At 43.4% G+C, this 19,357-nt stretch overlaps 2 protein-coding genes across 15 annotated transcripts in view; one reads left to right on the top strand and one right to left on the bottom strand.

Annotated features, from left to right (window-relative positions):
- Positions 1–19,357, bottom strand: part of COG6 (component of oligomeric golgi complex 6) — a 336,439-nt gene that overhangs the window by 55,597 nt on the left and 261,485 nt on the right. The gene's annotated exons all lie outside the window — the stretch shown is intronic.
- Positions 1–19,357, top strand: part of LOC136792765 (uncharacterized) — a 439,122-nt gene that overhangs the window by 393,978 nt on the left and 25,787 nt on the right. For 8 of the 10 annotated variants that reach the window (XR_010837131.1, XM_067016226.1, XM_067016229.1 and 5 more), the window contains one exon: positions 15,495–15,545. The exons of the other annotated variants lie outside the window; for them this stretch is intronic. Coding sequence is in view for 7 of the 8 variants with exons in the window: in XM_067016226.1 (XP_066872327.1) it covers positions 15,495–15,545 (51 nt within the window). In the remaining variant the exon portion in view is untranslated. The remainder of the gene's footprint in view (positions 1–15,494; positions 15,546–19,357) is intronic. 10 annotated transcript variants of the gene reach the window in all.

Here is a 19,357-nt window from a genome sequence, read left to right as displayed (position 1 = left end):
AGAATCTCTCTCTCTCTCCTCAGAATCTCTCTCTCTCTCTCAGAATCTCTAATCTCTCTCCTCAGAATCTCTCTCTCTCTCCTCAGAATCTCTCTCTCTCCTTCTCAGAATCTCTCTCTCTCTCTCAGAATCTCTCTCTCTCTCCTCAGAATCTCTCTCTCTCTCCTCAGAATCTCTCTCTCCTCAGAATCTCTCTCTCTCCTCAGAATCTCTCTCTCTCTCTCAGAATCTCTCTCTCTCCTCAGAATCTCTCTCTCTCTCCTCAGAATCTCTCTCTCTCTCCTCAGATCTCTCTCTCTCTCCTCAGACCTCTCTCTACTCTCTCTCCTCAGAATCTCTCTCTCTCTCCTCAGAATCTCTCTCTCTCTCCTCAGAATCTCTCTCTCTCTCCTCAGAATCCTCTCTCTCTCTCCTCAGAATCTCTCTCTCTCTCCTACAGAATCTCTCTCTCTCTCCTCAGAATCTCTCTCTCTCTCCTCAGAATCTCTCTCTCTCCTCAGAACTCTCTCTCTCTCCTCAGAATCTCTCTCTCTCTCCTCAGAATCTCTCTCTCTCTCCTCAGAACTCTCTCCTCTCTCCTCAGAATCTCTCTCTCTCTCATAATCTCTCTCTCTCCTCAGAATCTCTCTCTCTCTCCTCAGAATCTCTCTCTCTCTCCTCAGAATCTCCTCTCTCTCCTCAGAATCTCTCTCTCTCTCCTCAGAATCTCTCTCTCTCCTCAGAATCTCTCTATCTCTCCTCAGAATCTCTCTCTCTCTCCTCAGAATCTCTCTCTCTCCTCAGAATCTCTCTCTCTCTCCTCAGAATCTCTCTCTCTCCTCAGAATCTCTCTCTCTCTCTCAGAATCTCTCTCTCTCTCCTCAGAATCTCTCTCTCTCTCCTCAGAATCTCTCTCTCTCCTCAGAATCTCTCTCTCTCTCCTCAGAATCTCTCTCTCTCTCCTCAGAATCTCTCTCTCTCCTCCTCAGAATCTCTCTCTCTCTCCTCAGAATCTCTCTCTCTCTCCTCAGAATCTCTCTCTCTCCTCAGAATCTCTCTCTCTCTCCTCATAACCTCTCTCCTCAGAATCTCTCTCTCCTCAGAATCTCTCTCTCTCTCCTCAGAATCTCTCTCTCTCTCCTCAGAATCTCTCTCTCCTCAGAATCTCTCTCTCTCTCCTCAGAATCTCTCTCTCTCTCCTCAGAATCTCTCTCTCTCTCCTCAGAATCTCTCTCTCTCTCCTCAGAATCTCTCTCTCTCTCCTCAGAATCTCTCTCTCTCTCTCTCAGAATCTCTCTCTCTCTCCTCAGAATCCTCTCTCTCCTCATAACTCTCTCCTCAGAATCTCTCTCTCTCTATAATCCTCTCTCTCTCTCCTCAGAATCTCTCTCTCCTCAGAATCTCTCTCTCTCTCCTCAGAATCTCTCTCTCTCTCCTCAGAATCTCTCTCTCTCCTCAGAATCTCTCTCTCTCCTCAGAATCTCTCTCTCTCTCCTCAGAATCTCTCTCTCTCTCCTCAGAATCTCTCTCTCTCTCCTCAGAATCTCTCTCTCTCTCCTCAGAATCTCTCTCTCTCTCCTCATACCTCTCTCCTCAGAATCTCTCTCTCCTCAGAATCTCTCTCTCTCTCTCAGAATCTCTCTCTCTCTCCTCAGAATCTCTCTCTCTCTCCTCAGAATCTCTCTCTCTCCTCAGAATCTCTCTCTCTCTCCTCAGAATCTCTCTCTCTCTCCTCAGAATCTCTCTCTCTCTCCTCAGAATCTCTCTCTCTCTCCTCAGAATCTCTCTCTCTCCTCAGAATCTCTCTCTCTCTCCTCATAACTCTCTCCTCAGAATCTCTCTCTCCTCAGAATCTCTCTCTCTCTCCTCAGAATCTCTCTCTCTCTCCTCAGAATCTCTCTCTCTCCTCAGAATCTCTCTCTCTCTCCTCATAACCTCTCTCCTCAGAATCTCTCTCTCTCCTCAGAACCTCTCTCTCTCTCCTCAGAATCTCTCTCTCAACTCTCTCCTCATGATCTCTCTCTCCTCAGAATCTCTCTCTCTCTCCTCATAACCTCTCTCTCTCTCCTCAGAATCTCTCTCTCTCTCCTCAGAATCTCTCTCTCTCTCCTCAGAATCTCTCTCTCTCTCCTCAGAATCTCTCTCTCTCCTCAGAATCTCTCTCTCTCTCCTCAGAATCTCTCTCTCTCTCCTCAGAATCTCTCTCTCTCCTCAGAATCTCTCTCTCTCTCCTCAGAATCTCTCTCTCTCTCCTCAGAATCTCTCTCTCTCTCCTCAGAATCTCTCTCTCTCCTCAGAATCTCTCTCTCTCCTCAGAATCTCTCTCTCTCTCCTCATAACCTCTCTCCTCAGAATCTCTCTCTCTCCTCAGAATCTCTCTCTCTCTCCTCAGAATCTCTCTCTCTCTCCTCAGAATCTCTCTCTCTCCTCAGAATCTCTCTCTCTCTCTCAGAATCTCTCTCTCTCTCCTCAGAATCTCTCTCTCTCTCCTCAGAATCTCTCTCTCTCTCCTCAGAATCTCTCTCTCTCTCCTCAGAATCTCTCTCTCTCTCCTCAGAATCTCTCTCTCTCTCCTCAGAATCTCTCTCTCTCCTCAAATCCTCTCTCCTCAGAATCTCTCTCTCTCTCCTCATACCTCTCTCTCTCTCCTCAGAATCTCTCTCTCCTCAGAATCTCTCTCTCTCTCCTCAGAATCTCTCTCTCTCTCCTCAGAATCTCTCTCTCTCTCCTCAGAATCTCTCTCTCTCCTCAGAATCTCTCTCTCTTCCTCAGAATCTCTCTCTCTCTCCTCAGAATCTCTCTCTCTCTCCTCAGAATCTCTCTCTCTCTCCTCAGAATCTCTCTCTCTCTCCTCATAACCTCTCTCCTCAGAATCTCTCTCCTCCTCAGAATCTCTCTCTCTCTCCTCAGAATCTCTCTCTCTCTCTCAGAATCTCTCTCTCTCTCCTCAGAATCTCTCTCTCTCCTCAGAATCTCTCTCTCTCTCCTCAGAATCTCTCTCTCTCTCCTCAGAATCTCTCTCTCTCTCCTCAGAATCTCTCTCTCTCTCCTCAGAATCTCTCTCTCTCTCCTCAGAATCTCTCTCTCTCCTCAGAATCTCTCTCTCTCTCCTCATAACCTCTCTCCTCAGAATCTCTCTCTCCTCAGAATCTCTCTCTCTCCTCAGAATCTCTCTCTCTCTCCTCAGAATCTCTCTCTCTCCTCAGAATCTCTCTCTCTCTCCTCAGAATCTCTCTCTCTCTCCTCAGAATCTCTCTCTCTCTCCTCAGAATCTCTCTCTCTCTCCTCAGAATCTCTCTCTCTCTCCTCAGAATCTCTCTCTCTCTCTCCTCAGAATCTCTCTCTCTCTCCTCAGAATCTCTCTCCTCTCCTCAGAACCTCTCTCCTCAGAATCTCTCTCTCTCTCCTCATATCTCTCTCTCTCCTCAGAATCTCTCTCTCCTCAGAATCTCTCTCTCTCTCCTCAGAATCTCTCTCTCTCTCCTCAGAATCTCTCTCTCTCTCCTCAGAATCTCTCTCTCTCCTCAGAATCTCTCTCTCTCTCCTCAGAATCTCTCTCTCTCTCCTCAGAATCTCTCTCTCTCTCCTCAGAATCTCTCTCTCTCTCCTCAGAATCTCTCTCTCTCTCCTCATAACCTCTCTCCTCAGAATCTCTCTCTCTCCTCAGAATCTCTCTCTCTCTCCTCAGAATCTCTCTCTCTCTCCTCAGAATCTCTCTCTCTCTCCTCAGAATCTCTCTCTCTCCTCAGAATCTCTCTCTCTCTCCTCAGAATCTCTCTCTCTCTCCTCAGAATCTCTCTCTCTCTCCTCAGAATCTCTCTCTCTCTCCTCAGAATCTCTCTCTCTCCTCAGAATCTCTCTCTCTCTCCTCATAACCTCTCTCTCAGAATCTCTCTCTCCTCAGAATCTCTCTCTCTCTCCTCAGAATCTCTCTCTCTCTCCTCAGAATCTCTCTCTCTCCTCAGAATCTCTCTCTCTCTCCTCATAACCTCTCTCCTCAGATCTCTCTCTCTCCTCAGAACCTCTCTCTCTCTCCTCAGAATCTCTCTCTCCTCATAACCTCTCTCTCATGATCTCTCTCTCCTCAGAATCTCTCTCTCTCTCCTCATAACTCTCTCTCTCTCCTCAGAATCTCTCTCTCTCTCCTCAGAATCTCTCTCTCTCTCCTCAGAATCTCTCTCTCTCTCCTCAGAATCTCTCTCTCTCCTCAGAATCTCTCTCTCTCTCCTCAGAATCTCTCTCTCTCTCCTCAGAATCTCTCTCTCTCTCCTCAGAATCTCTCTCTCTCTCCTCAGAATCTCTCTCTCTCTCCTCAGAATCTCTCTCTCTCTCCTCAGAATCTCTCTCTCTCTCCTCAGAATCTCTCTCTCTCCTCAGAATCTCTCTCTCTCTCCTCATAACCTCTCTCCTCAGAATCTCTCTCTCCTCAGAATCTCTCTCTCTCTCCTCAGAATCTCTCTCTCTCTCCTCAGAATCTCTCTCTCTCCTCAGAATCTCTCTCTCTCTCCTCAGAATCTCTCTCTCTCTCCTCAGAATCTCTCTCTCTCTCCTCAGAATCTCTCTCTCTCTCCTCAGAATCTCTCTCTCTCTCCTCAGAATCTCTCTCTCTCTCTCCTCAGAATCTCTCTCTCTCTCCTCAGAATCTCTCTCTCTCTCATAACCTCTCTCCTCAGAATCTCTCTCTCTCTCCTCATACCCTCTCTCTCTCTCCTCAGAATCTCTCTCTCCTCAGAATCTCTCTCTCTCTCCTCAGAATCTCTCTCTCTCTCCTCAGAATCTCTCTCTCTCTCCTCAGAATCTCTCTCTCTCCTCAGAATCTCTCTCTCTCTCCTCAGAATCTCTCTCTCTCTCCTCAGAATCTCTCTCTCTCTCCTCAGAATCTCTCTCTCTCTCCTCAGAATCTCTCTCTCTCTCCTCATAACCTCTCTCCTCAGAATCTCTCTCTCCTCAGAATCTCTCTCTCTCTCCTCAGAATCTCTCTCTCTCTCCTCAGAATCTCTCTCTCTCTCCTCAGAATCTCTCTCTCTCCTCAGAATCTCTCTCTCTCTCCTCAGAATCTCTCTCTCTCTCCTCAGAATCTCTCTCTCTCTCCTCAGAATCTCTCTCTCTCTCCTCAGAATCTCTCTCTCTCTCCTCAGAATCTCTCTCTCTCCTCAGAATCTCTCTCTCTCTCCTCATAACCTCTCTCCTCAGAATCTCTCTCTCCTCAGAATCTCTCTCTCTCTCCTCAGAATCTCTCTCTCTCTCCTCAGAATCTCTCTCTCTCCTCAGAATCTCTCTCTCTCTCCTCAGAATCTCTCTCTCTCTCCTCAGAATCTCTCTCTCTCTCCTCAGAATCTCTCTCTCTCTCCTCAGAATCTCTCTCTCTCCTCAGAATCTCTCTCTCTCTCCTCAGAATCTCTCTCTCTCTCCTCAGAATCTCTCTCTCTCTCCTCAGAATCTCTCTCTCTCTCCTCAGAATCTCTCTCTCTCTCCTCAGAATCTCTCTCTCTCTCCTCAGAATCTCTCTCTCTCTCCTCAGAATCTCTCTCTCTCCTCAGAATCTCTCTCTCTCTCCTCATAACCTCTCTCCTCAGAATCTCTCTCTCCTCAGAATCTCTCTCTCTCTCCTCAGAATCTCTCTCTCTCTCCTCAGAATCTCTCTCTCTCCTCAGAATCTCTCTCTCTCTCCTCAGAATCTCTCTCTCTCTCCTCAGAATCTCTCTCTCTCTCCTCAGAATCTCTCTCTCTCTCCTCAGAATCTCTCTCTCTCCTCAGAATCTCTCTCTCTCTCCTCAGAATCTCTCTCTCTCTCCTCAGAATCTCTCTCTCTCCTCAGAATCTCTCTCTCTCTCCTCATAACCTCTCTCCTCAGAATCTCTCTCTCCTCAGAATCTCTCTCTCTCTCCTCAGAATCTCTCTCTCTCTCCTCAGAATCTCTCTCTCTCCTCAGAATCTCTCTCTCTCTCCTCAGAATCTCTCTCTCTCTCCTCAGAATCTCTCTCTCTCTCCTCAGAATCTCTCTCTCTCTCCTCAGAATCTCTCTCTCTCTCCTCAGAATCTCTCTCTCTCTCTCTCCTCAGAATCTCTCTCTCTCTCCTCAGAATCTCTCTCTCTCCTCATAACCTCTCTCCTCAGAATCTCTCTCTCTCTCCTCATACCCTCTCTCTCTCTCCTCAGAATCTCTCTCTCCTCAGAATCTCTCTCTCTCTCCTCAGAATCTCTCTCTCTCTCCTCAGAATCTCTCTCTCTCTCCTCAGAATCTCTCTCTCTCCTCAGAATCTCTCTCTCTCTCCTCAGAATCTCTCTCTCTCTCCTCAGAATCTCTCTCTCTCTCCTCAGAATCTCTCTCTCTCTCCTCAGAATCTCTCTCTCTCTCCTCATAACCTCTCTCCTCAGAATCTCTCTCTCCTCAGAATCTCTCTCTCTCTCCTCAGAATCTCTCTCTCTCTCCTCAGAATCTCTCTCTCTCTCCTCAGAATCTCTCTCTCTCCTCAGAATCTCTCTCTCTCTCCTCAGAATCTCTCTCTCTCTCCTCAGAATCTCTCTCTCTCTCCTCAGAATCTCTCTCTCTCTCCTCAGAATCTCTCTCTCTCCTCAGAATCTCTCTCTCTCTCCTCATAACCTCTCTCCTCAGAATCTCTCTCTCCTCAGAATCTCTCTCTCTCTCCTCAGAATCTCTCTCTCTCTCCTCAGAATCTCTCTCTCTCCTCAGAATCTCTCTCTCTCTCCTCATAACCTCTCTCCTCAGAATCTCTCTCTCTCCTCAGAACCTCTCTCTCTCTCCTCAGAATCTCTCTCTCCTCATAACCTCTCTCCTCATGATCTCTCTCTCCTCAGAATCTCTCTCTCTCTCCTCATAACCTCTCTCTCTCTCCTCAGAATCTCTCTCTCTCTCCTCAGAATCTCTCTCTCTCTCCTCAGAATCTCTCTCTCTCTCCTCAGAATCTCTCTCTCTCTCCTCAGAATCTCTCTCTCTCTCCTCAGAATCTCTCTCTCTCTCCTCAGAATCTCTCTCTCTCTCTCCTCAGAATATCTCTCTCTCTCCTCAGAATCTCTCTCTCTCTCCTCAGAATCTCTCTCTCTCTCCTCAGAATCTCTCTCTCTCTCCTCAGAATCTCTCTCTCTCTCCTCAGAATCTCTCTCTCTCCTCAGAATCTCTCTCTCTCTCCTCAGAATCTCTCTCTCTCTCCTCATAACCTCTCTCCTCAGAATCTCTCTCTCCTCAGAATCTCTCTCTCTCTCCTCAGAATCTCTCTCTCTCTCCTCAGAATCTCTCTCTCTCCTCAGAATCTCTCTCTCTCTCCTCATAACCTCTCTCCTCAGAATCTCTCTCTCTCCTCAGAACCTCTCTCTCTCTCCTCAGAATCTCTCTCTCCTCATAACCTCTCTCCTCATGATCTCTCTCTCCTCAGAATCTCTCTCTCTCTCCTCATAACCTCTCTCTCTCTCCTCAGAATCTCTCTCTCCTCAGAATCTCTCTCTCTCTCCTCAGAATCTCTCTCTCTCTCCTCAGAATCTCTCTCTCTCCTCAGAATCTCTCTCTCTCTCCTCAGAATCTCTCTCTCTCTCCTCAGAATCTCTCTCTCTCTCTCCTCAGAATCTCTCTCTCTCCTCAGAATCTCTCTCTCTCTCCTCAGAATCTCTCTGTCTCTCCTCAGAATCTCTCTCTCTCTCCTCAGAATCTCTCTCTCTCTCCTCAGAATCTCTCTCTCTCCTCATAACCTCTCTCCTCAGAATCTCTCTCTCCTCAGAATCTCTCTCTCTCTCCTCAGAATCTCTCTCTCTCTCCTCAGAGTCTCTCTCTCTCTCCTCAGAATCTCTCTCTCTCTCCTCAGAATCTCTCTCTCTCCTCAGAATCTCTCTCTCTCTCCTCAGAATCTCTCTCTCTCTCCTCAGAATCTCTCTCTCTCTCCTCAGAATCTCTCTCTCTCTCCTCATAATCTCTCTCTCCTCATAACCTCTGTCTCTCTCCTCATAATCTCTCTCTCTCCTCATAATCTCTCTCCTCAAAACCTCTCTCTCTCCTCATAATCTCTCTCTCCTCATAATCTCTCCTCATAATGTCTCTCTCCTCATAATCTCTCTCTCTCTCCTCATAACCTCTCTCTCTCTCCTCATAACCTCTCTCTCTCTCTTCATAATCCCTCTCTCTCTCCTCATAACCTCTCTCTCTCCTCATAATCTCTCTCTCTCTCCTCAAAATCTCTCTCTCTCCTCATAATCTATCTCTCTCTCTCCTCATACTCTCTCTCCTCATAATCTTTCTCTCTCTCCTCATAACCTCTCTCTCCTCATAATCTCTCTCTCTCTCCTCAAAACCTCTCTCTCTCCTCATAATCTCTCTCCTCATAATCTCTCCTCATAATCTCTCTCTCTCCTCATACTCTCTCTCTCTCTCCTCATAACCTCTCTCTCTCTCCTCATAATCTCTCTCTCTCTCCTCATAATCTATCTATCTCTCTCCTCATACTCTCTCTCCTCATAATCTTTCTCTCTCTCCTCATAACCTCTCTCTCCTCATAATCTCTCTCTCTCTCCTCAAAACCTCTCTCTCTCCTCATAATCTCTCTCCTCATAATCTCTCCTCATAATCTCTCTCTCTCCTCATACTCTCTCTCTCTCTCTCCTCATAACCTCTCTCTCTCTCCTCAGAATCTCTCTCTCTCCTCAGAATCTCTCTCTCTCTCCTCAGAATCTCTCTCTCTCCTCAGAATCTCTCTCTCTCTCCTCAGAATCTCTCTCTCTCTCCTCAGAATCTCTCTCTCTCTCCTCAGAATCTCTCTCTCTCCTCATAACCTCTCTCTCTCTCCTCAGAATCTCTCTCTCCTCATAATCTCTCTCTCTCCTCAGAATCTCTCTCTCTCTCCTCAGAATCTCTCTCTCTCTCCTCAGAATCTCTCTCTCTCCTCAGAATCTCTCTCTCTCTCCTCAGAATCTCTCTCTCTCTCCTCATAATCTCTCTCTCTCCTCAAAACCTCTCTCTCTCTCCTCATAATCTCTCTCTCTCCTCATAATCTCTCTCTCCTCATAATCTCTCTCTCCTCATAATCTCTCCTCATAATCTCTCCTCATAATCTCCTCATAATCTCTCCTCATAATCTCTCTCTCCTCATAATGTCTCTCTCTCCTCATAATCTCTCTCTCTCTCCTCATACCTCTCTCCTCATAATCTCTCTCTCCTCATAATCTCTCTCTCTCCTCATTCCTCTCTCCTCTTACCTCTCTCCTCATAATCTCTCTCTCCTCATAATCTCTCTCTCCTCATAATATCTCCTCAGAATCTCTCTCTCCTCATAATCTCTCTCATAATCCCTCTCTCTCCTCATAATCTCTCTCTCCTCATAATCTCTCTCTCCTCATAATCTCTCCTCATAATCTCTCTCCTCATAATCTCTCTCTCCTCATGATCTCTCTCCTCATAATCTCTCTCTCTCCTCATAATCTCTCTCTCTCCTCATAATCTCTCTCCTCATAATCTCTCTCTCCTCATAATCTCTCCTCATAATCTCTCTCCTCATAATCTCTCCTCATAATCTCTCTCTCCTCATAATCTCTCTCTCCTCATAATCTCTCTCTCCTCATAATCCCTCTCTCTCCTCATAATCTCTCTCAAAAAGAAAAAAAAAAGTAAATGTCTATCTAAAGCTAGAATCCATGAATATGCCTCTCATCATATTAAAAAAAATTGATGTTGATATGTTATTGGTGTGATATATGACTTTTAAAAGGTATCTTAAAGGAAGGGAAAATCATCAAAGTTAGAGACAAGAAAAATTACTTTGCTTAGGAGCCTGACCTTGGCCACTGTTGTAATGACCGTCTCTGGAGTCATTTTTTAAAAACAAAAGGGTTGATTCTTTTCCTAAGGTGGTTTAATTTTGGATGAGCCTGATGACTTTCAGGACCCTGCCCGTCCTTGACCTTTTATGACTGTCAACATTAGAGAAGGACTCCATCCTTGTGGTTCAGAGAGATGTTTCCTGCCTGCACTCAATCCCACCCCCTCAGTATGTATTACTGCCGTCCCTATAACTGAGCTATACCTGTGGTGGCCTCCAAAAACACCAAATCCATTATTTTGCTCAGACAACAAATCTACTTGTTGTAACTTACATGGAGCAATTGTCCCCTAGGGCAGGGAAGTGGGGAAACAGTTCCTCCATAGCACGAATCACTAATAGTAAACATCTTCAGCAGCAGAGACTGATGTAGGCCCTCTCCTTAGACATACAGATTTGTTTCGCAAAAGCCACATCGTCTTATGGTCCATAAAGAGGCTGATCTGCTTATTTTATCATACTGGGACTGTGCTCGATTATTATACAGCTACAATGCTCAGAACACTAAGATTTTGCCTCACTTTTCAAAGACATGATGAAGAGCAGGGCTTCTTTAAAGTATGGCTACTTTAAAATCTTTTTAATTACATAGGTTCCGAAAAGCACCTTTGGAAAACATTTACTGATGACTTTAAAGCCTAGAAGATGATTAGACTGATGTGGGTGGGCTTGGCTTCTGTAATCCAGGAAGAGTGCACTGAATGTTTCCTAACATGTTGGAACTTTGATATAAACCCTTTCACTTCCTAATATTAATCTCTTCCTTTTTTTTTTTTTTTTTTTTTTTGCGGCTTAGTTCTTTAATCTCTTCTCTATTCACACTCCAGCCTCTTGGCTTTGAGGACTATCTGTGTGTTGAGCATGGACCTCACCTCTGAACTCCAGACACATTTATTGAGCTGGATCTTGGCATCTCCTCTTGGATGTGTAATAGGCATCTCAAATGCAACATGTCTTAAATGTCCTTTTATTCCCCTCCAAACTTGCTGCTCTTGCTGTGTATCCCCAACCTTATAAAAAAGGTGACTCAGAGTTATTCTAGACTACTTTTTCTCAGACTCTACTGCTTACCTACCAGAAAAGCCTATCGGCTCACCTTCAGAGTATATCCAGAACCTAACTGCTTTCATCCCTTGCTTCCACGGCCACCACCATTATTTCTCACCTGGATTATTGCAAGAGCTTCCTGCCCAGTGTCCCAGCTTCCATTCTTGGCACTGAAGGACAAGCGATCCTTTTAAGTAGAGTTTGGCCCCGTACTTCTGTGCTCCACAACCTCCAGTAGCTTCTGTTATGGATTGAACTGTGTCCCTCCAAAATTCATATGTTGAAACCCTCAACTCTTGCAATTCAGAGTATGACCTTATTTGGAGATAGGGTCTTCACCAACTTCAAATGAGGTCATGAGGGTGGACCATAATCCAACACGACTGGTTTCCTTATTAAAAAGGGAAATTTGGACACAGACTCAAATACAGGGAGAATGTCATGTGAACATGATGACAGCCATCTACAAGCCAAGGAGAGAGCCTTGCTCCACATTCTCCCTCAGGAGGAACCGACCCTGCCAACACCTTGATTTTGAACTTCTAGCCTCCAGGAGTGTGAGACAATAAATTTCTGTTGCCTAAATCACCCAGTTTGTGGTGACTTGTTACAGCAGCCCCAGTAAGCAAATAGCTTTCCTTCTCCTCAGAGTAAAAGTACGGTCTTTTCAGTACCCCACAAGCCCCTTCACTGTGGGGCCCAGTACGTTGCTGAGTTCTCCTCCCACTGCTTTCCTAGATCCTCCCTCTACTCCTGAGGGACGGCCTCTTTGTTCTTCCTGGAACAAACCAGTCCTGCTCCCGCCTTAGTGCACTTTCTCTCCCCTGCAGGGAAAGTTTTCCTTCCAGATTATTCCATGGATTACTCCCTCATTTTCTTGGTCTATATTCAGATGCTACCTTTTAGGTGTTTTATTCCTTTTGGTATTTAGAACTAGCTAACTTACTCAATATCTTCCCTGTTTATTTTGTTTATTATCTGTTTTGCCGTCACTGAAACACCAGCCACATGAGGTCAGAAGTTTTTGTCTGTTTACTGTTGAGCTTAAAATAGCTTCTGGCAGGTAGCAGGAGATCAAAAATATTAGTTGAATGAATGAGTAAATCATAAGCATGAGCTCTACACTGCCATCTAAATGTACCCTGTATGGGAGGCTCCACATGCCTCCTGAAAATTGGGGGGGTGGGGGAACTCTAGCTTATGATCACAGTAGTGAAGAAAATGCTTCCACTGAGTAAATACCGCCAAAGGAAGCAATGAGTACAGCTACTGTCCTTGAGAGATTGCAAACAAATCAGGTAGACTAAACATATAACGCAAGAAAAAAATAGACTAGATCTACGGAACAGCATATCAACGGGAGCAGTTAAATCCAGCATGGGCTGACTTCTAAAAAATGGTGAGTCAAGGAGCTTTATCAGAAAAGCATCTGTTATGTAGAAATAAATCAATTCGTGCCCAAAAACTAGAAAGTATTTTTAAGGATATGCTCATCTACACGTTATAGAATAAGTACATTTGAGGAATGTTTATGAGAAGGCCTCAAGCACATGTATTGGGAATGTTTAGTCTATAATGTGGGCACACGAAAAATATTTCTCAGCAAATGCTTTGTCCCTCACATAAACACAATTCCACCAAGTAGCAGCACAAGCAACTTTAAAAAGAGAGAAAATTGAAACTGTTAGGAACATTCTGAAGAGGCAGAAGGTAATCACGAAACTGGGATTTGCCCACCACCTGATGAAAACCAATTAAATTTTGTAGAGGTGGTAAGTGACAGAAGGAAACAAAGGTAACTGGAAAATAACCAGTGATGTTTGCTTTTACTCTTTCTGCTGTTCAATTTCTCTTTTTATTTTTTTCCCCTTCCCATCAAAATTCTCCTCTCCTTTCTCAGATGAGTAATTAAACCCTGACCCCAGGTGTAAGTCCCAAAGGCATTTATCAATAAAAATTAACCAGGAGCTAACTTCTTCCTAGTTTTGATGTGGATTCATCACGTGATCTCAAGCTTCCTATAAAGTGTTTTACATTCTTTGGAAGAAAAGCACTACACAAAGCAGAGGATTATTATGGTAGCAGATACTACTATTAGTTGCCTAAGAATAATCCCAGTTTCACTTCTGATATTTAAAAGCTTCTATTTTTCTCTTTCTCTGTTTTCTTTTTTTTTTTCCCCTCTTCCCACTCATTAAACATTCCAGTAAAACAATAAGCAAGTTCACGGGAGTAGAATAAATTCAAGATTCAAGATAGCAAAACATAGTTGCGTGAATCTACATGATTGTGGGCACTAAGGAGCCTGGTAGTAAGTGTTCAACACATCCAGGTAGTAAGGGAATATGCAAATTTCTGGAAGAATAGTCCAAAAAAGGGTGTTTTGCATTACTTTGGAAGGCACTATATTCTTTAAATGTAATACACAGTCCATCTAACCACATTCCAGAAGCACAACTACGAGGCGAAGCAGCTTCGTGAGACCAAACCATACATGGCATTAGAACGTAGTGAACTTGATCCCACGTATCCCTAAGTTCATTGCTCTTCACTTTGTGATTCAGAGATAAAAAGTACTTCACAGTGGAGAGTACACACAGAAGTAGCTTCACGCTGCATTACACTAGATTGTTCATTCTGTGGTAAAATATTTGAATACCTCCATGTATATTTATTCAGAAATTACTTAACATACGAAATAGTATATATATTAAAGCATATACAAAAATAGAACCAGAAAGTCCTAAAAATAGAGCACTTTAAAGGATGAAGATAAAATCGGCAATACTTTTAGATGTCTTGCTAACCATGATGGCTTCATTTTATCGTGAGTTAACAGACGGGCTCAGCATAAGCTCAGCCAAAGCTCATCTTTAATGATAATGAAAGTGAGTCCCTATTTCAAATAGTCTTCTTGATCATTTCAAATGTTTTCTGCCCAATTCTTCTACTATTCATGTCTTAAGTTCACAATGCAGTTGACCAAGAACTTCCCAGGAAGGGAAGGGTCAATGCTGCCATCTTTTCTGGTGCTTACTTCACCGCGTTATCTTTCATTGTGAGCTCTTTGCAGGATTAATTTTAAGCCCATATTTTGTGATGGTTGATTTAATTAAAACTAGATGATATCATCCTTAAGTCCTTTCCACAGGGGCTCACGTAAATGCCATACACTGAAAAGTGCTAAGAACACCAGAAGGGTGCTGGTGGACCTCCTGTTCCTCCCTCACCTGACCTCCCACCATGGACACAAGGAGCCGTGGCAATCCACATCATACATGTTAGTAAAGCTCAAGATCTTTCTTATTTTTAGATAAATGTGGAAGCTCTAATATATTGCTTTCCATTTATGCCTGTGAAGCCATGCACATTGGACATTGCTGCTCTAGGGAATTTTTCAAATGTGGTGCCTCCTAATTTTGAAAACACCTTGAAGGCATTTTGTGACCCTGGTAGTACCCCATTTTAATTTTGAGATATCTCCATGAAAATATCAGACTGGAATAAAGCTATCAAGCCAAGACCGGTCTACCTTTTCCCCACGGAGGTGACAAAATAGCCAAAGCCAGATTTTACAGTGATCATGTTTTAGTTTTATTCCTGCCACCAGCTGATAAGAATTCTGCATCAGCAATGTTGTGTCTATAATCCTTACTATTTCTTTTTTAAAAGTTGATCATGTAAGTTATTTCTCTGGTATAGGACTTACAGAATGAGTGCAGTGAGTGAAGTAATCTGTCGACTATTAGATAATTAAAAGTGTATTCAGCTGTACAGCAGAAATTAATACAACATTGTAAATTAACTATACTACAATAACAAAGTGTATGCAGGAGTAAACTATCGATAAAGGCAACAATGTGGAAGATTTTGAAAGTATTATGGAAAATATTCCAGAAAAGTCAGGCTAATCCATCATAATAGAAATCCGGACGGTATCAGGTGGAGAGGTGGGCTTGACTGGGAAGGGGCATGTGGGAACTTTCTGGAGTGAAAAAAGTAGTTCCATACCTGATAGACAAGTGAATTAAATGAGTGTTTGCATTTTTCAGAACTAATTTATCTGTACAGTGAATATCTACACATTCAATTGTATGTAAATTATGTCAATAAAAATATAAGCGCACCGTAAAACAGTTTCTAATGGTGGATTTATGCCATCTTATGATGTCTTATTCAGCACCTGAATAGCTAGTCCCATTTAGTCACAGTAAAATGAAGAGCCTTCAGCTGGTAAAATCTGTATATTAGGTGTCAGAATAGAGTGGTAATAATAGTAATAATAACGGTAATAATAATATTATAATAATATGGGGTTGTGGGTTTTTTGCATATGCCAACCACTATGCTATTGTTAGCCCATGCAGAAGAAAACACTCAGACATAGACAATTTGAGTATTTTTTTCCAAAGCTATATAAACATTAAATGGCAGAGGTGGGCTTGGAGCTCAGGTTTCTCTGATTTTGGAGCCCATGCCTTCAACTACTAGGGCAAATGTGATCTCTTCTTAGAGAAGAATATGAGAATTTCCAGGATGCCGTGTAAAAATAGTGTTTATTGTGTGTGTCCTTTGTGCTAGGAACTGTGCTAAGTGTTTCATGTCATTAACTCTATAGAACTACCATTGTCATCTCCTTTTGTACAGATGAGGAATTTGAAGCTCAGAGAGGTTAAGCAACTGGCTCAAGATCACACAGTAAGTGGAATACCTCAGATTCCATTTCAGAGCCATTGAAATCAAAGTCCAGTTTTTCCTACTTTCAGTGGTTCTTAACTGAGGTTCATCCGAATCAATAATAACTATTTTTATATTACACATTTCTGGGTCTGCCTTGAGAGTTTTTATCCTGCTGATTGAAGGGGGACTTGGGAATCAGTCTCTTTTACAAAGCCCACCAGTGATGCTGAAGAAAATCCTACCTGAAAACCACTGTACCAAGTTGTCACTGGTTTTTCAGTGAGACTCGCCACCCCTGTTAAAATTTCCATGCATTTATTTTATTTTAAAAATTAAGTAGAGAAGAGGCCTCCTGTCATGATAAACAGAAAAGAATAAACATTAGTAAATCTTGGTTTCAGACTCATTTCTGCCATTAACTGTCTGTAGGGTTTTAGGCAAAGTCAGTGAAATCCCAGGGATGCAGTTTTCTCCTTCGTGATATTAAAGAGTTGAAAGTGCTCATCGTTAAGATTCCATCTTGTTCTAATCTTCAATAAATTAAAACTAATCTTATTTGTTAAATTCTGGACCTTCTTGGAAGTATCTGGAAGGACCCTGGGGTTTCTAGCATAGAGGTAGGTGGGAATTTGTTGAAATATTAAAGATCACCATATAAAATAGCTTAAGTATAGTGGTACTGATATTTTCTAGGGAAACCTAGAGATACCACTGGTTTCTTGACAAACTGATTTGCCAGAGAATTCCAGATCTTTGTTACTCCAAGAAAAATTAAATAAAAGCAACAGTTCTATATTTCACACCTATTGTGTCAAATTTACAGTGCTGCTTGGGTAAAAAGATGTAAGAAGCGATCTTTACCTTCAAGCAGAGTTCAGGATATGCACAAACAGATGCAATCAATTGACAAGGGAGAGGTACTAACAGTAAGTGCAAAGTTGGAGATTGCTGCCATCGGGCGCCCAGTCACCTGATTTGGCATAAAAAATAAATAAATAAAGATTAGGACCTTTAACCTGTGTCAGGTAAGAGAGGCCAGCCACGGAGCTGGGAGGTCTGAACTTGAGAAGAAAAAGATATCAGTTGATTTGTAAAACCGGAAGAACTGACACAGACGGAAAAGAGCTGGAGTAAAGAAGAAAGGATGCAAACCGTGGTAGATAGATGTGCAGGGAATCGAGAAAAGCACAGGAAGTCAGTCAGCGGCTGCTGCCCACTCATGTCCCACCAAAAGCTGGACGTTGCGTAGGATGAAAGTAGCTCTCGTGTCCATCGTTCTTCAACTGTCTACCGCAGTCTCTGATCCTGCTCTGCTTTCTCTTTATCCTTCCTTCGCTCTACCGCATGGGCTTATCATACCATCAGCTGTCACCCCGCTAGAGACAGCTGCTGCCTTTTCTCCCATGGCTTCTGCGTGCAGCTCCTGCCGGGGTCTCCTTCTCAGAGCTGATCTGGAGGCAGGTTCTCACGTGGGGGAAGAATGTGGATAAGGGGGGGTCGGGGCCTGTTACTGATGGGAGACAAGGCAAGTCCAGAGAGCATGGTCTACCTTGGACTCTCTTTTCTCTCCATTTTTCTTTCCTACACTTCCTCTAATTTTCATCATCCTGGTCTCAATAGCCTTGATAAAAATTGAAAAGGCCCATGTTGGGGAAAAGGAACTTGGAGGATCTGTGCTCTTCCTGTGGACTTCTGCTCTGTGTATTTTATACTCTCCAAGGAAGAGGTTTGGGTTTTTTATTTTGTTCTGTTTTCTGATGTAGAGCACTGTATTTAGGAAGAGCTCTGAAGTCCAATCATACCTCAGGCCACAGGCTACCTTCAGGCCCAACCCACAGACTTCTGCCAACGTCTGAGACACTGCTCTCTTGTCTATTGGTTGTGTCCACAGCTGTAGTTACACTACTTCAAATGGGACGGCCTAGGAATAAAAACAATGTCAACAACCCCTTTGATGATTTTATTTCAGAAGGAAGCACTGGACAGAGCAATCAATTAGGGTTTCAGGGACTCTTCATTTGTGCAGTCAGGAACGACTAGAGTCCCCGTGGTCATATTAATTGAAACAAAGAGAATAACATGTTTATCCTCAACAAAACACTGTGTGTACGTTTTCAAGAACACACAGTTCGAATACAAACCTAAGTTTAAGACAAAGTTTACAAATTATGCCCCATAAGGTCTCTAAAGCACTGGCTTTGTACTGACATACAATCTAAGCACAGTACAACTTGTCAATTTTAAGAGTACAAGCTGATAAGTTTCACAAATGCATATAGTGATGGTACCACCAGCACAATCATGATATATAATATTTCCATCACCTTGAAAAGCGTCCTCATGTCCCTTTGCAGTCAATCTTCTCCACCCACACACCAGTCCTCAGCAGCCACTAATCTCCTTTCTGACACTATTGTTTTGCCTTTTCTAAAATCTCATATAAATGGCGCCATGCAGTATGCGGTCTTTTGCGTCTGGCTTCTTTTGCTTAGCACACATCTTTTGAGGTTCATCCATGTTATTGTTTAAAATAACTTTAGGGTTGTATACATCTTTGGCTCTGGATTCAAGGGCAATACGGCTTCAACATTATTTGTAAGTTCTGTTTGACGATGCAGATTATTTTTTTCCATCAACATAGTTTGAAAGGCCTCCAGATGACTAGACAAAATATCTCTGTTTGTCTCTCCATTCACCCTGTCTTCATTCACTTGCTTTTTCTCCCAATAAGGAATAAGAGACAGAAAGGGTGTGAGCGAAAACCACTGACCCAGGTACCAATTCATCTTTCCTACTGGGCCATGTTCTGCTTCCTTTGAAGTTTGGCGTGGTCACATGACCTTTTTGGCTAATGAAATGCGAGCAGAAGTGAGGTCTGCTTCCTCCAGAGAGAAACTTTAAGAGCTTCTGTCCTCCTTTCCTGCCCTCGTGATTATAGGGGCACGTGTAGAGAGAGATGCTGGCTCCACGAGCGATGAAGATCAGCAGAGCTCTCTGCCAACGGTGTTTGACATAAAGCATGAGCAGGAAAAAACAAACCTTAGCCGCTGAGCAATTTTGGCATTGGCTGTTACTGACGCATACTAGCATACTGGTCAATCCTAACTGTAAGAGGAAGTAAATGACCTGGCTATGTGATTGACATACATAAATACAGATTGTCATCTTTCAATCAGAGGATTCTTCTTCTTTGTTTCTATTTTATTCAGCAACTCCAAAATAAACTCCTTTCTTTGTGATCCATTGCCTAAAATTTGTATTGAAAGATTGAATGTATTTATTAAACATTCAAAGCAGCTTGTTCAACTTGATCTCTGATGGCGATTGTCAGAGTGTGTCTTTTCTAATGGCATTTGGCTTTAAACAGAGTGTAATAAACATGAAATAATTTCTCCATGGAGGGATACAATAATTAACACTGTCAGGCTCTGTAGCAGAGAATTGGAGAGCTCACCAATATCTGTGCTGTCCTCTTCTTCATGGGCACATCCAGAATGCTGCTTCCAACCCCCTGGCGTGTGAGTCACTTTCCAGCCAAGGCAGTTAAGAGCAGATACGTTTCTCCATATTTTACCTCTTTCCTTGGTTGAGGACAAGGCATTAGAAGAAGGTAGAGCAACGTAAAGGAAGGAGCCTGGGTCGTTACATGACAGCTAGCAGCAAAGTCCACCCACCTACTTCCCATCACACCAACCTGCATTGGGCACTGTCATGAGCAAGAAATAGACCATTACTTTCTTAAACCCCTGGTTTAGGGTTTGTTTGTTACATCAGCTAACATCAGTTATTCTGACTAATACAGGACCTAATCCCTTAACAATGCTACAGCA

Source organism: Kogia breviceps, chromosome 16 (genome assembly GCF_026419965.1).
Source record: "Kogia breviceps isolate mKogBre1 chromosome 16, mKogBre1 haplotype 1, whole genome shotgun sequence".
Lineage (NCBI taxonomy): Eukaryota > Metazoa > Chordata > Mammalia > Artiodactyla > Physeteridae > Kogia > Kogia breviceps.
This window is presented reverse-complemented; position numbering and strand designations above follow the sequence as displayed.